General features: G+C 38.4%; 1 protein-coding gene across 1 annotated transcript in view; it reads right to left on the minus strand.

Moving 5' to 3' along the window:
* The window catches only part of zmp:0000001236 (mastermind-like protein 2), a 77,861-nt gene that overhangs the window by 10,585 nt on the left and 49,475 nt on the right, over positions 1 to 17,801 (minus strand). Inside the window, exon 2 of the mRNA XM_007236774.4 lies at positions 9,182 to 10,444. Within this exon, the coding sequence (XP_007236836.3) occupies positions 9,182 to 10,444 (1,263 nt within the window). The remainder of the gene's footprint in view (positions 1 to 9,181; positions 10,445 to 17,801) is intronic.

Genomic DNA, 17,801 nt, shown 5'->3' on the forward strand with positions numbered 1-17,801 from the left:
TGTTTCAATCATTTGTTTTGGACACAGATAGAATTCAGCATCTGCCTTTAGCCCATCTGTGCAGTGAACACACACAAACATATATAGGCACACTGGTTATATAGTGAGCACACATGCCAGAAGCGGTGGGCTGTCATCGCTGTGGCACCCGGGGAGCAGAAAGGGTTAAGTCCTTGCTCAAGGGCTTAACAATCACTGGCGTAGGACACGTCCCTACCAATATCAGAAAAAGGTGGATTTGTCCTCCCCAAAAATGATACTGCAAAAAAACAGAAATTGTTTTAAAATAAACTTTACAAAATGGCTTTTGGATAATAGACAATGGATAATAGATAATAGGGGTTTGGGTTATCTAAAGTTTATATTAACTGCTGCCAAAAATCTCTATGAAACGTTAAGTTACATTCTTTTTATAAAAGGACACCATTGTAAGAAGTGTGTTCAGCAGAAAAAAAACAAAAACACAGGACCCAACGCTAATGATGTGAAGTAACATGTTTAGGTTGTAAAGTGACCTTTATTTGGATTTAAGTAATAATAAACAGAAGTACAGGAATATTAAATTTCAAACCTGCTCCTACACCTATGCTAACAGTGGCAGCTTAGCAAACAAAGCAAACAAAGAACCATCCTACCATCAATAATGCTGAAAATATGCCGTCATATTAATCCATTAACAACAAGAGATGTGTTAGTCAACATGAGTTGTTTAAAGTATAATTTAAAACCAACCTGGGCCATAAAAAGCTTTCCTACATGGGGTGCTAAATCTTATTAACAAAAGGCTACAAGTTTTTATTCCAAGCAAGCCAAAGCACCCCACTAGGCACGATGCCAGTAGGTTCATGTTTATCTGCTCCAGGAAAAACTTCCCTGAACTTCACACCGCTGCTTCAGTAGAATGTAAGTTTGATATCAAAATAAATGGCACCAGGTTGTCAATCTGTTAATAATATTTCTCCTAATATGTTGATTTATCAGCTGTAAAAATCAGCATGTATTGCTGCTGTTGTTATCAACACACAAGTTCTCTGACCTATTTCAGGCGTCATTTGTTACAGGAACATATTGGATTCATCCTTTTTTCCCTCCCAATATCAGACACAGCATTTTCTGTTTATATCTGCCTACTATATATATATATATATATATATATATATATATATATATATATATATATATATATATATACACAATGCTACATAACAAAACAAACAATACATTAGCATAAGTAAGGTGGCAGCCATGACCTAAATGGTAAAGAAGCAGCCATGGGACCAAATGCTTGCAAATTCACTTAGTTTTTCTGTGCTGCTCAGACTTTTCTTAAGGCTTTTCCTTACTCAACTTGATAAAAATGACTTTTTTAAAGTGTAAAGTATCAGTCAATACTAAAGTCCTGATTAACTGTCTTAAACTAAGCTGGTAATAATTTGTCTGAATGCATTTTGCTTAACATCTAAGCAACTAAATGAATGACATGATCAAATTCCAAATAAAAATACTGTAATTCAGAGCACTGATCTGCAGAAAATGAGAAATGGCTGAAATAACAAAAGCTTTCAGACCTCAAATAATGCAAAGAAAACACGTTTATATTCATACAGTTCTAAGAGTTCAGTAATCAGTATTTGGTGGAATAACCCTGTGTAATCCAGTGATTTTGTCCAGTATTGGACCGATATTGATAATGAGTATCAGACTGTTACACCCCTACTAAAGGGTAAATTGTACAAATATTTAATGAGGTTATTTAGAATACTACACAGATTAGATCACCAAATACTTTACATTCTTCTTGGTTAGCATTGGTTAGCTTCTTGGTTACATTCTTCTTGGTTACATTCTTCTTGTGGTCAGTTAATCCATACCATATTTCTAAAAATATATAAAAAATTTGGTGACATCATTCATTTAATATTCTAAATAACCTCATCACATTCCAATTTCTTGCGTAATTCTCCTCTCACACTGTTTTAAACTGGCCAATTCTTGACTCATCAATAGTACGCATTCTGAATACACAAGCTCTCAGAAAAGGAGTTCAAAGCTGTATTATATTGGGAGAAATAGTGGCACACACACAGGGTCTTTATTATACACTGGAATGGGCTTCCACGGCCGGTATGGTCATTGTGTGGGGGAGTGAGAATGAGTGCGAGTTCTGTTAGTGTGTGGACGGCTCTGTAATCCGCTCTTTTGTCATCCTGATGTGTCATAAAGCTGTTTTCCATCTCTGCTCCCCTCTTCGCTCTTCAGTGCGTTGTTAAATGAATACCACATGTGGCCACGGACTCCATAAAGGAGGGTTTTAGGCTTCCATTCTGCCCCGCATTACAAGCAGCTGACAGGGCTCCAGGCCCACTGCCCAAGCCTCTCTCTCTCTCTCAGTCTTTCTCTCTCTCTTTTTCTCTCACTCTCTTTTTCTCTCACAATACTTCCTGCAGTCTGGAGGCAGGGCTACCATCCCCAGGGAAAAGCTCGGCATCTGGACTTGGCCCCGGATCGCTTTCCCAGGAAACAAGCCCTCGCCTCGCTCTGCAGCTCCAACAACCTGGCACCCCCCAGCCCCCCCAAACTTATATACACACACACACACACACACTTGAAACAAGAATCCAGAAAGGCGAGAGTGAAAATTAATGGGAAAACTACAAAATGACAAAGCGTGAACTGTGAGAACGGTGGCCTGTGAACTGAAGTTTAGTCTTTTTTTTTTATCTAAAACAAGTTTAATACAGAAACCAAGAAACTGAGATCACAAATAAATGATTAATTACAGGATACAAACTTTTTTTTGTCTGATGGTTAAGCAGTTATTAGTTATGCACTTCATAATATCAATAAATACTTATACATTCTTGTTACTTTTTATACCCCCTTAGAATAGAAAAAATAACAATATGCTGTAGCAACTATGGCACTGAAGAGGTGAACCACAATCTCACAAATGCCTGGTGTAGAGACTAAGTTCAAGCCTATCTAAAAAAAAAAATCAACTTCTATTCTGGGTTTATATAATGGCAAAATAAACAATGACTGCTAAAAATTAGATAAATACTAAATATTAGGAAGAGTGCATTAATATTATGGAGAGGTAAACATGCTAAAAGTCATAGCACAGTATTTTTTAATTGATTGTGACATGTTCCCTCAGGGGATGGCTTGTCAGGTGTTATCTTGCGAGTAAAGGCTAATTTATACTTCTGTGTCGAACCTAAGGTCGAACCTAAGCCTACACGTACCCTGCGCATAGCTGGAGATCCTACACAATAGCCTACGCCAAAGCCAGAAATGTAACTACGCTTCATGCGGCACAGACAGCAGCAGCTGTGATTGGTCCACTGAGTCGTCCATACATCGCTGCCTTTGTGGTTTAAACTGCAACGCAATGGAGAGATGCGGATGTATAGAGCACTTGCGCAGGCTACCCTGAAGACAATGAGTTGACTCATTGCAGAAGTATACTTTGGCTTTTAGGCTAAACATTGGCCAGCGTGCTCATGGCAAGCCGACATGAATTATCAGCATTCGAGCGAGGCCTGATAGTGGGCGCGATGTGGATGGGACATTCCATTACCATAGTGTCACATGTTCCATTTACCAGGCATATGTTATAGTGAGCATTACCACAACAGTTAAGGCTTGTGATCGGCACGAATAATTGTGTCTGGCTAGAAAAATCCCAGCAAACAGATAAGCGACTCTGAAAAAAATCATATCCACATTCATTGCAGGATGCCCAAACAAGCATATCCCACAGATCAGTGCAGTGTACACACTTGTATACAATACTAATTCCTGTCCCATGACTTTTGGCATGTCATTGTATTTACAAATTCTCAAATACGGTACTATCCAGTCAATAATCAATAGAACAGCACCTACAAAACAGAATCTAAAATCTACAGTTAGGTTCTCTATGTGTTTCCAGACTCTGGAAGCTGATCCATGTATATGAATCTACAGCTCCAGACGTAGATGATCAGTATTCACAGAGCGAGACTGCAGACAGAGGGTCTGTTTTGTGTGACAGAGATAAAGTAGAGAAAATGCTAGATCAGCACTGCTACTGTGAGAACTTCCGTGACCACTAGCCACAGTTCTCATCTAACCGAGGGCGTTTTTAGATAATTAAGATGAACTTCTTCTGTCGTTTCAAATGACAAAGAACTAGATCCCATCTGCATCTCGTATAAGTCTCAAACATTTTCAAACATTTGGTTGCCAGTTCATTACAAGTCATTAGATTTTTACAAATTCCATACTTGACTCAGATTAGTGCCATGCTAGTTTAATCCATTAAAAGGTGCAGCTGAAGTTCGCCCAGAGCCATGTCCTTTTATCACACATTTCACTCTGGCAAGAAAGTGCTCTCCCATCTCATCCTCAACCCACAAGCACATGAATCACTCATTCAGATCCCGACTAGTCAGCATAACTTGGCTTTAATCAAAAGTATCAAACGTGCCTTAAAACGTTGCCTTAAAAAAAGTAGTATTGAAGTTTTTAGGTCAAGCTGGACTCTCCATGTAATATATCACCCTGTCAGTGTCGTTTCCCAAGCAGAGAATGAAGCACACTGCTTTCCCTCAGGACTCCAAAGATTTCCATTCGATTTCCACCATAGGCCTGAATACCACAGAAAATATGGATCCCAGTTTTGACATACTTAAGCTGACGACCAATCACCGGGCTGTGAGAACAAGAAAACAAGAAACAGAACCCACATCTTGCTCTCTTTTACAGGCGTTCTGCGAGCTGCTCCCGGTGGGAGGAAGTTCAGCGCTGCTTGTGAGGGTTCCACAGGGATCGTGGCACCATTTCGGGACCTTTATTTCCATGGCATTACTAATTCAGTTGACTGTGGGAAGAGTCTCGGCTCCCCCGTTTTTCTCCTCATTGTAGCAGAAGCCTGTGCGCCTTTGTTTCCACTTCAACAGCATAATTAACCCCGTCAGTGCTGAATCATTTTTACACTCAGACACATTTCCCTCAGATTATTTAATTACACTCAATTATTCTTAAAGAATACAAACACAGGTCTTCAGATCTTTCAAAGAAGAGCTTTAAACAAGAGTCACTCCAATGCATGACATGGACGTGTCAGTAGAAGATTTTTTTATTGGTATAGAGCTTAACCATTTATGCTGTGACTGCAAGCAAAGCAATGCAAACTGGCTGAGTTCTGTGGGTTGCAATGACTTTAATAGGTTAAAATAAAAACGTTAAATTGTGATTCTTTATCATTTGAAAGAGTTCTTCATAGTTGCTCACTCAAACTTCACAAAAGTGTGTTTTATAGGATCACCTGTTGAATGGTTTACAGCCTCACTGGTTCTTCTATGACAACACTCCAAAGAACCCACCCACCCAGAGAGAGCAAGGCCAATTGTGCTCTCTTAGGACAGGCAAGCTACATGAACAGGATTTGAACCGATGATCTCTTAAACATAGTGACAGCGCTTAGCCCGCTGGACCACTCGGAGCCCCAATAAAAAATCATTATTGTCTGCAGTTTAGAAATTGGTAAAATAACCCTGTTTTTAATTACAGTTTTCATGCATGTTCCCCTCCACCAGTCATACACACTGATTTTGAATAACTTTATGCCACTCCTGGTGCAAAAATTCAAGCAGTTCAGCTTGGTTTGATGGCTTGTGATCATCCATCTTCCTCTTGATTATATTCCAGAGGTTTTCAATGTGGTAAAATCAAAGAAACTCTTTTTTTTCCAGAGCTATATTCTCTCATCCATGGCAGTTTGTACTTCTGTGCTAAACTAGGGGGTTTGAACTTGCCTTGAAGTCTGAAATATGAAGTACACTAGTCCAAATTTGCTGTACTTTGTATTGAGAATCAACTTGCATATATCTTGTGTTGGGGGTGTGCTCAAGTTTTGTACCCTTTACCAGCAGACCCCAAATCTGTTTTACAGAAGATATGTGAATGTTAGTTTCAGTTAAGAATTACTCGTCAGGTAAGAACAGCTGTGTTTACTTTCTTGACCTAGAAGGTGGGTGACACAAACTGATTTGACTGTATTTTTGACTATTGGCCAGGGAAGTTAGAGTAATATTTTTTTTTTGTACTGTCCAATTTGATTTGATTGAGTTTTATTTCATATTTGTGTATTGTGAATGTTTGTTGTACTTTAAATAAACTGCTTGATAAAAAAAAAATCCTATGCCTGTATATTATTTCCACTGCTGTGTTTGACCCAAATAAATGCCCCATGTTGAATCAACAGTACCCTAGAGTGAAGGTGGGGTTGTAATATGAATAAGAGCCAAAGTTTATTCATTCAGAAGAAATTACCCTTTGAGGATGTGAGGTTCTACATGTTTAAAGGGCTGAACTGGATTTTTTTGTGTGTAACATTAAATAAATACAGATATTGTGTGTTCATTTTATTCGTGTTTTTTTCTCTTCCTTTTACAAACTGAATAAAGCAGTACCAGATATACTGGAACAGGATACTGTGTGGGAAGTGTAGCAAATAGTTAAAGTTAAAGTTAAAATAGACCAGACCACTGGCATATGCACAAGAAAAAATAAAAAAATAAATAACCTAATAGCAGAAATGATTAATTTAATCACATGTTACTAATTTAGTACAATGACTCATCAGTATTCATACTCATCTAAAAAATGAAACTTTTAAACTGGAATTTTTTTTTGGCCTATAAATTGTAGGAGTTATGGAGCAATGCTGCATTTTTCACTACTACATATAAACCGCAAAAAGGTTTCTTAGTCCCTTTCTGAAGTGCCAACCCCCCTAAAGAAGTTTACTGGTTTGTATCCAGTTTGTGTGCCCAATCCCTTGGTCTACTCTTATGGAAACAATTTAGATGCCTAAGAAAATATTAGTTTAATCTAAACAATAAACCACCTAATTTATCAGCTTATAAACATTGCAGAGATAAACATACAAACTGATGAGAAGCACTCCTATATAACTGCAAGGACCATTAAAAATCTATTAAACAGGCATGAGAGCAACCCTGAAAATAAGATGATGCATGAAAGATGTGGCAACTTGCTGAGGAATAGTAAGGAATGGGAAGCATGTGGAAAAAAGTTGCCGCTAGCAGCTGTTCGGTGTTCGCTCAGCGCCTGCTTTTGAAAACGGGTTGCGAGCGAACCCCTCTTGTGTGGCTCATGTTATCGTTTCACACAAAGCCGAGCGAGAGATACTGTTTGTACTAAACTGAAAAGGGGGATGTTCTAAAGCTCCCCAATCATAACAAATCAGTGGTTCAACCTCCGGCACCAGGCTAAGCAGATTACTGTCATTTTCCACAACTTGTCCCTCGCAGCTAACAACCTCCAATTAGCAAATCCCGCTGTGCACATCTATGCCCTGGTGCTGAGCGACTGTGACAGGCGGAGAAATTAGAAGTCTTGCATGTTAATCCACCACACTCTAGCAAACCAGGGCCTCCGTCAAATCGCTTTGAGGGGATATACATATTCACGATGCCCTGCGAAGGCTGACATGCAAACAACAATCGTGGCAGAAACAACAGGCTAGCAGTGAGCTGGAGCTGCTCAGAGTTAAAGCCAGATTTATGCAGGCTGCTAACAGCTAACAGAAGACTCTGGCAGACTGCGCTGGATGAGCTGGAAAAGATGGCCACTGGAAACCCAACAAACGCAGCCAAAACCTGTTCACATCTTGTTCCCACTGTATGAATGTTATAGGTTAACTGAAAAAAGCAGATGAATCGTGTTGAATCAGAGCATGTGCTAGCTCTCAAAACCACAGGAGGAACCATTCTGGATATTGGGATTAATTAGGTGGTCCCATGACAGTATGTTGGCATTACTTGAAAAGCAACGGATACTGTTTTACAGTCTTCAATTAACATTAGTGATTTAATCATGTTTGCTTCATCCCTTGAGACAACCTACAAAAATAAACAGTCGAGGAGGAGATAGCCTAAAGGCCCCACTACACTTAAGATCCAGCAAGACACACTGATTCTCCTGACAATGTGCTAAAATAACATGCTTGACAGATAATGCTTAAGTGCAATAATCATTAGAGACTGTGCCAAAAATTATACTGTTTGTTAAATTCTATTTATCTTCTACCTCTGGCGCTGCTCGAGTGTCAGCATCTTTCAGAGACTGCTGCTTACTATGAGTTTTTCTCAGTACTTTTTTTACATTTACATATTTTTTATATTGTAAATTATTTGTATTATTATTCCCTGAAACTTCTGTTCTGTCCTCTGTGCTGGTGTAACAATGCAAATTTCTTGCTTTGAGATTAATAAAGGATAACGGTATCTTATCTTATTACTGCTTCCACTGAAGGTAATTCCATTGATTAAAAAAAAAATAAAGCTAATCAAATGATGAAAATGTAAAAAAAAAAAAAATCAGATTCAAAGGTTCAAAAGGTCAAATAACTGAAATGCCTCTGAAAGGTCCCCACTAGCTGGGTATCCAAACAATAACTTATAACACAAATACATTTTTAATGTGTAATAAGTCCATTTACTACAGTTATGTAAATAAACTTCAGAAGACAAAACCAAGGGATTTTCAATCAGTCTATACTTTAAAAAGACACATCTTTAAATCTCAGCTTTTGTAATCTTTTAATGGTTGTTTTGTTGATCTAATAACGACTGGAATCTCTATGCCATACAAACAACATCCACAAAATGTCAGGGAGCACAAATGCACCAGACAGTTCTGGGACAGCAGCAAAGAGACATTTTATCAGTCCAACTTTTAATTCATAATTTGGATTTTGGAATGTTGGATGCACCCTTTTAAAAGCTTTATGTTTTACATATATAGAGAATAATAAGACAATAATTATTACTAGCTGGACACTTGAGCGGAGTATAGAGTAGTTGGGAAATGTTTTTTGTAAGTGTAACAACAGTTAATTGTTTTGTATAAACTGTATAAAATGTGTAGAATAGGCTATTCAGAGGGCAAAAGGTAATATGAACATATTGTAATTTCATTTGATCGGCACATGCATTCATATATAATGTTTTTACTACTGTTTCTTTGGTAGTAAAGTGGTGGATGGAAAACCCACTAAAAATACTTTGCATTCAATGGTTATGTATATACTTCATACAGAAAACACACTGAGGTATAACACTAAACAGCTCAAGTCTGCTTTGGCCTTTAACTTTCAAAGTTTTCTTACCTGTCTTTGTTGAGTCATTTTAAAAGGAATTCCTGGACCATGCTGGTTGAGTGGAGGCCTCTGGCTTAAAGGTTTGGGCTGCAGACATGACGATGACTGCATAGACAGCTGGAACTGCATGTTCTGGCCTCCAGTAGACCGCTGCTGCTGCTGCTGGGTGGTCTGTTTGCTCTGTGATCCAGCCATGTGGGGCATCTGCTGGCTTGTGGTGGAAGATGGTGCTTTTGGGGTGAAATGCAGCATGGGCTTACTGCTGAGAACCTTCATGTCAGGGGGATTAGATGGGTTGTATCCACCAGGCTTGAAGAGGCAGTTGGGCATTCCTTTGCCCTGACCAGCACTCTGAGGACTGATTCTTGAATGGCTGAGGGAATTGGAGCTGGTAATTGGTTCTTGACCAAAGGAGCTGGAATTGGGGTGGCCACCACCAATGGTAGAGGACCAGTTCCTCACCCCTCCAGCTTGGCTCTGTTGTTGCTGGTGGTGGAGGAGAGGATTGGGCTGCTGTTGGTTGGCTGCCATTTGCTTGAGTGTCTCAGCATGGGACATTTCAGGCCAGGGTGGATGTCCTCTAGAAGGCGTTCCTGACGCCTGCGACACGTGACCGTGGCCCATCTGCCCAATGGGAGATGTTGATAAAGCAGTGTTGGCCAGAGAAAACGAAGGTCCAGCAGATGCTGGTCTAAGCTGGGGAGAACTTCCTGAAGCCTGGCAAAAGTCAGGTGAATACTCGGTCTTGATTGGTTTATCCAAGTGTGGGCATGGATGGGCTGCACCAGCGGAGTTCGGACGACCGAGATCTAAACCAAAGTCATCGTCCTGCTTCAGCATCTTCTCCAGTTCTAGGTCATGGAGAGGCGGCACTGACTTGGTGAGCTCATCAAACAGGTCCTGAAGTTCTGGGTCTATCTGTCCTCCACCCTCGTCCTTGAAGTCGAACACCATCATTGCAGGATCTATAGACGACTGGCTGCAAGGCGGGATATCGATGGGTTCTTTCTTCATGTCTCTGAGAGTAATGTTGAACAGATCACTCCCTACACCATGAGGCATCGCAAACGGGTCCTTACGCCTTAGTGTGTGGTCCAGAGCTAAGCCTGGAGACTGTCCTGAGTCCATGCTGCAATGTCCAGGTCGAAGAGACCCAGGGTCCATGCGAAGACGCTTGAAGTCTGGGGCTCCACCTATGCAGGAGAGGCCATTCTGTTTAGGATTGTATGCAGGAGGCTGTCCCTCGATTTTTCTCCTTAGTGAACCCTGGAGCTGTAAAGACAAGAGATGAAGTGTTAATTTATCAATGCTTTGACTATTAACCATATTTATAAGACTTTAGACCTCACAGAAATCAAATTTTCAGCTCGATCACTTTATAGTTTCACTTGCAGTTTTTTAACTTTGGTAAATTATTTTGATTACCTTAATATTTTAGAAAGACAGGATATCCACTTAAGCTTTAGCTTAACTGAATATGGATACAATATAAGGAATATTATATAAAATTAATATTATTACTTAATAAACATGCAGCATGTGTCTTAGATCACTTAAAAATAAAAAAATAGATGTCAAAGTGATGTCAAAGTGGATGACAGAGTGGACAGGGAATTCTCAGACACATAAAAAAAACCCCTAAATTTTACGCCCCCATTTCCCCACACACATACACATACACATAGAAAACTGCATAAAATGTATGTTTATATAAAACTTTAAACAACTACGCCCCATAAACTGCCATTATGAGTCTGAGCCCGATTTAAACCCCACATTTGTTTAGTAAGTAAAACTGAGCTTTTAACTACAATTCTGAGTTGTTTAAATGAGTGAATTCTGTTTAGAATGAAGATAATCCACAGTGCAGCACGGAAGAAGCACCGGCCTATTATTTCGAAAAACTCTTTACTAATAATGCAACTCTAAAGTGTAATGTGGATGAGTGAAGGAGCTGGCATGTGTGCACTGTGGAGCCCAGAGCTGCATGATTACAACATTTCTAACTTGTGCAACTGTTTTATGATCACAGTGCGATTTGTTACTTTTGTGTATTGTGATTATCACTCCATAGCTTTATATTAAATAAAAAATAACATTAAAAAAGGCAGCCTACATCACAGACAATTTTCTTGAGCCTGACCTCACATGGCCCGAGAAAAACGGTGGGACATCTCGGCCCGAGCCAGCCCGAGTTCTGATTGGGCTTCAGATCAGGCGCGGGCTCGGGAAGAGAATCTATAAATCTATGCTCCGGACACAAAAGGCACGTTATATTGATACTGACTCTTAATTTTTTTTTCTATGTTCACTACAAAGATGTTTAAGTACCTATAAAGGTAATGACTAGCAATTAAAGTGGAATAGCGAATAGCACCAGATCATTCTTCAAAAGCCTGTGGTCGAGTTCTTTCCACTTAAGACCCAAGCGAGCCCTTTTTGCGAATCCTGAAGATGCCTGATGAAAAATGCACATAATGTAACAAGACCTTCTCTATCTAATTAATGAACTCTTATCAAAACACTCTTTGATGTTGCAAACCAATTAAAATTATGATGAGAGTTCTCAATATTAGAGTATGGCCCAAGAACAAATTATCTTTATGCAAATTGATCCAATTTTGTAATTTGCTGCCAGACTTCTTAGCCTTGTTCACTTGACCGTTTTGAATGAAAGAGGATAACATGAGCGTTATTAATCTTCTCCATTTTAGGATTGTGTTTATGGATTCAAGCCTTCAAGCCTAGGCAGTGAGATAGCTGGACAGCTACCTGCTGGTATAGATTAGAACATATGCTGTAGGGAAACAGTACACATGGGACCCATATGAGATAATCTGATTTGTATTGCATTGTATAATCTCATTTCTATAGATTTGCTCCAGCAAGATTCAAGCAATTACAGTTAATCTTCCATTTTTTTTTTACAGTAAGACTGCTCACAGGTATCATTTACTGTCAAGAGCACACTGGAACAATTGAGGTTTAACATTAACAACAGCTTGCAAAATCAGATTTGAAACCCCTGCATTAGCTGAGCAGATAAATTTAGCCATCAGATAGACAGAGAGCAGCAAGACAAAGAAAGCCTTTATCTGTTTGGCTCATTTGCATGAATTATATTCACCCCCCCCCCCCCTCCTCACGTTGGCTCACTGTAAAGATAGCTGCATACTCCTTTGTGTGCAAGACTGTTCTCTTTGTCTCTCTCATTTTTTAATTTATGTAGAAGAGACTAGAACAATGACTCATGAGTCCCATTTAAGGACGGAAGCATCGCAAATTGCAGCCGAGGACACAATCCGACTAACTTCTAGTCCAGTTTTTATTTCACAAGCTCTATAACTTAATTGGTGTAATATCGAATATGTGCTTGAAAATCTGTAGAAATAGAAAAATGATCCAAGCAGCATTATTTCGGTCCAGCTGCAATTTTACCCACACACTGAAGTGCGTAATTATTCAAATGCAGCCTGACATTATTACCCAGGGAGAGATAATGTGTTGGATACAGCATTAAATATTTGTGCAGCAGGGATGGGGTAACAGAGGCACAGTTCAGTGTAGTGGCAAATTGGAGGCTTTTACATTTACTGGAAATATTACACGCGGTGGCAGGATGATTCATACCTTCAGGGCTGGGAGTGAGCACCATTCTCTTTCTGTCTCTCTCTCACTCTCTCTCTCTTTCTCACACACACACATTCAACCATCACATGTCTAATCATCTTCCCACTGTCTGATTCATCAGGTTAGAGATGACTAATAGTGAAAATAGTGTCAAACAGGTTCGCTGGAATATAGTAAAGCAATACATAGCGGCACTTCTAAAAGCGCTTATAAAGACAGCCTCGAGTGATCATACTGGCAGTGTGGTAAACAACCTTACATCCCCATTTCAGATTTTTTGTGATACTGATATCAGCTGCCCTTTAAACTGTGTATAAAAAACACAAAAAAGTCTTGAGGAAAGTGAAAAATTACTACGGTTTGAATTTGGTCATTTATTTATTCCCACATTTCAATTGTGTTTTACATGACTTTTGCCAGTGTGGTTGAATTTTTTGGTTGTGATTTCTGTCAGTGTTGCTTGTCTGTTTACATGTAAAAATCTACCCATCTAAAAAGCTAGCGTGGTTAGCGGGTAATGCTATTGTTGCTCCAGCAGTGCTAGCGTGCAGAATGTCTTTACTGCTCCTTACAACCTGACTGGTAAAATTTATACAAAAGGTGAACCAGATTGTAAAGCACAATGATAATTTTTGGGAAATTAAAGGATTTTAAATGCACCTTATAATGCAAAAAATATGGTAGATCAGATGCTGCCGGTCACAATCATTACCCCAGTACTGCACTGTCCACTGTGGGTGGTAATGACCACTATGATGTGCTCCTGGTACATGTGTGACCATGTGGCTGGAGAAATATTAAATACAGCAATTCAGAAATGGAATGTCCCATAAATTACGTACAATCACCCACTATTCTATAACTCTTGTTGTGCTTGATAACCACTATTTAACAAGATATCATCTGACAATGTATACAGTGGGTATTTCCAAGCCATTTCTGAGGTAACACGTCTCAATTATACCGCTATCCTATGACTTCTGGCATGTGTATATAGAACATAAGATATAAAGGTATAAAAATGTATTAAAATATTAACTGGACAAATGTAAAAACAAATAAAAAAATTGCACATTCCACAGAGACTAATTTTATAAAATAATTCCAGTATTAAATATTGAATGTAATGTTATACTTTTGCAGATCATTTGTATAATTTGTAAACTGTTCCAATAAAACGCACTAAAATTAAACACTTTCCAGCTAAATGTAATATTTTAAGAGCGACACTAGAGTGAGATTATCTGTGCATAAAACTGTCAAAAGCAAACAAGTTTAATGGGAAAATATTTACGAGGAGTTCCCTTCTTATGTAACAGAATAAATACGCCTTTGTCTTTCATGAAATTGAATTAATTTGTTAGAAACATTCCATTGATTAGCCTTATACTGATAATAATCAAAACATTACGGCTGTACTATCAATAGCTGCAGTATAATTAACAATTTCATCAAATAAATACAATTAAATGGCTCTCTTACCTTCTAAAGTTTTGGTGGTTTATGTAATATAAACAGTGTGTTAGGCTACAGCACTTTAAATCACTTGCTCAGCTGTATTAATAACTGGTCCAGTTTAGCCAGTATATTTCTATTTGAGTTTGATGGTTTAGCTTAGTACCAGTATGACCAGGTTTGACTATGCTGGTCAACCAGACTGACCAAGATTATTAAATCATTAATAAATAATTAAGCATGACCAGCATGACCAGGAATGAAGAAGCTGGTCAACCAGCATGGCTAAGCCAGTTGAATAGCCTGACCAGCATCAATAAACTGGTCAATACCTGGGAAACGGATTAGTAAAGACATGTAACAAGTTTTGGTGTGTTGTTTTCATGATTTGAAAGTGAAACATATGTGGTGTGCATGGATACTGCTGAACATGTGTCAGTCTGGTTATATTCTACTGTCAGTAACTAGTGGGAGTGGCCCCCTTAATAGGGATTCTGATAACAGTGTAACAAAACGTTTAGCTTTCTCAATTTTACGCTTAATAAAAACCAAGTTCAACTCAGACAAAGCCAATAAGTAATACAAAGTGTTTCGAGTCATACGATAAAATCTGTAAAATCAGTGTTTTGAGATGATACCAGCAGTACCAGGTTTTCTTGTATTTTTTTTACAACCCTTCTGTCTACAGAGAGCTGTCCATCCATCCATCCATCAATCAATCTTCTCCACTGATTCTTCCTGATCAGGGTCAAAATGGAAACACTGGGCACAAGGCAGAAATTTTCTCTGGACAGGGCAACATATTATAAGGCAAGCCCAGCAAACAGGAAAGGTTCACACAACTTTCTCTAAAGTTGTCCCAATGTAAGGAGCAAATGTTCCCCCATAACGTTGACAGAACATTCTTTCAACAGTTCCCCCAATATTATGAGAAAACTTTTTTTTACGCTAACATTAATGGAATGTTTTAAAACCGTTACACAGCCTCAGTCAAAATTCCCCCAACTAAATTAAACATTCCTACATTAATAGTACAAACTAAAATGTTGCATAACCTTGTTCAGAGTCCCCACAACGTAAAAGAAAAAGTTCCCACACTACCTTAAATGGATCATTTTATAAATGTTAAACAGCCTCAGTTAAATTTCCACCAGTTTTAAAAGAAAATGTTCACACACTACTGTTAATGAAACATTTTATAAACGTTACACAGCCTCCGTCAAAGTTCTCCTAATGTTAGGAAAAAACATTCTCACATTAAAAGAATGTTCTAAAAATGTTGCATAACCTTATTTAAAGTTCCTACAATGTTGGGAGAAAATATCCCCACACTAACGTTAATGAAACGTTTTCTGAACGTTACACAGCCTCAGGCAAAGTTCTTTCAATGTTAGAAGAAAAAGTTCCCACACTAACTTTCATGGAACGATTTATAGTGTTACACAGCCTTGGTCAATGTTCTTCTAATGTTAGGAAAAAAACATTCCCACATTAACGTTAATGGAACATTTTATAAATGTTACACAGCCTCAAAAAAAAAAAACATTCCCACATTAATAGAATGTTCTCAAAATATTAATTGTAGGAAAAAACATTCCTACACTAACATTAATGGAACATTCTAAGAAATAATTTTGTTAGCTGGGAGGACAGAGATATGTTTGATGTGTTTGATGGCTTTAATATATTTTCCTTTAGAGCTTAATTATTTAAATGTACAGGATGTTTAATAAGGCTATACATAGAATTTGTTATCTAATAATAAGTGACTGGCTAGTTTTTAGCTGATTACGTTATTAGTAAAATTATGAATTTTATGAACTCTGCACACACTTGCTTTGACCACACAAATCTAGTTGTATCTTAAGCAACACATCCTAAAGTGGTCAAAAGCTGGTGGAGCTAATGCTAATGCTAATGTAAAAACACAGCACAACAGTGCAGGCAAACCCAGCACTAAGGCCACAACCCATGCTGCACTTGAATTGGTCCCAAATGCCCTTAACACCTCTGACTGTGGGTTTATGAGAAATAGCCCAGCTATTCCCACAGCAGCAAGAAGCACTGGTCTGACTGGGCTTAAACTGGTCTGACTGCACCAGTCTCTCTTTTCAAAGTAACCATAAAGATGTATCAAATATTCAAGAGGAAAAGTCACAAATATAAAAAAACTGACACTTCAGGACTTCTAATCTAAAGGAGAACTGAGCGCCTCTGCTAAAGCTGGAGAAACAAACTGTGCTCCACTGCTGTGCTAACCACATATGAGATAATTCCAGTGTGTTCTTTTTGGCAGAGAGGTCGTGCAGAAACAGTGGCCTCTATTCATGGGAAATCCTCCTGACAGATCTACAAGTGATCTGAAAATAGATTTTCTGATTAAGCTTTAATGAGCTCAGAAGCTCAGGATCACTGTGAAAGTGACTCCTGGTGAAGAGGAGAGGAAATGGCTCTTAACACGTATATGGGTGTCTGTAAAAAATGCATTATGCTACATGAACTCTCTCAGGAAAGTATGAGATCTGACATTAAGCCTGAAATTGGTGAAAACTAGTGAAAGATTAAAAGATTATATTATGTGAGATTTGAACAGAATCAGTGGAGTTTATTCAGACATTTCTTTCTTCAAAATGTAGTTTTGTTTAATGACTAAAATTCCTTTACATTAACTTACATTAAAAAAAAAATAAAAAAAATATTTTTCTACTAAGTGCACCAGATTATAAGGCACGCCATCTATAAATGGCTATTTTCTGGTCTTTTGTCATACACAAGAAGCACTGATGTTAACGTGTTGTTAATGAAGCATGTTCTTTTTAAAGCCAAACGAGCGCTGGATGTCAATCGACACATATTTATCTCCTAAAAACTCTTCATTTGGGTGAGTTAATGGTTAATTTTGTTTATCTACAGTAAGCTTAGAGTAGAAGCCTAGTCAGAGTGTTCTGGTAACCCAGGGCGATATTAGCAAGTGTTTTGTCCCACATAGTTTGTTTTAACAAAGTAAACAGGAAAACTACAGTCCCAAATGACTCACCTCTGAGCGCCGAAAGATCTAACTAGCGCTAATAATGCTAATGCTGCTCCAGCAGGTGCTAACCGACATTAGCAGCAGACTACAGGCCGATAATACCCACCTCTGAACGGCATAAGAGCTAGCGCTTAGCAAGGTTAGCAGCTAATGTTAATACTGCTCCAGTCTCCTTCTGGAGATCTAAACTGTAGAACTAAACTATAACTCTGTACTTCAGCTGAGTGGCTTTACTGCTCCTTACAACCTGACTGGTAAAATTCATACATAAGGTGCAACAGATTTAAAGGCACACTGACGATTTTTGGGAAAATTAAAGGATTTTAAGTGCGCCTTATAATGTGAAAAATACAATATGTCTTTCCTTGAAAAAAAAAAAAACAGTTCAGTATAAAGGCAAATTGGGCTCTCAAGTCAGATCTGTTAAAATAACGGTCTGCATTGTTATTTGCAAGTGATTAAATTGGATTTGCATGTCCGGACATTACAAGTGTATCTGCATCAGTTTCTGTG

This window comes from Astyanax mexicanus, chromosome 18 (genome assembly GCF_023375975.1).
Source record: "Astyanax mexicanus isolate ESR-SI-001 chromosome 18, AstMex3_surface, whole genome shotgun sequence".
Taxonomy (NCBI): Eukaryota; Metazoa; Chordata; class Actinopteri; order Characiformes; family Acestrorhamphidae; genus Astyanax; species Astyanax mexicanus.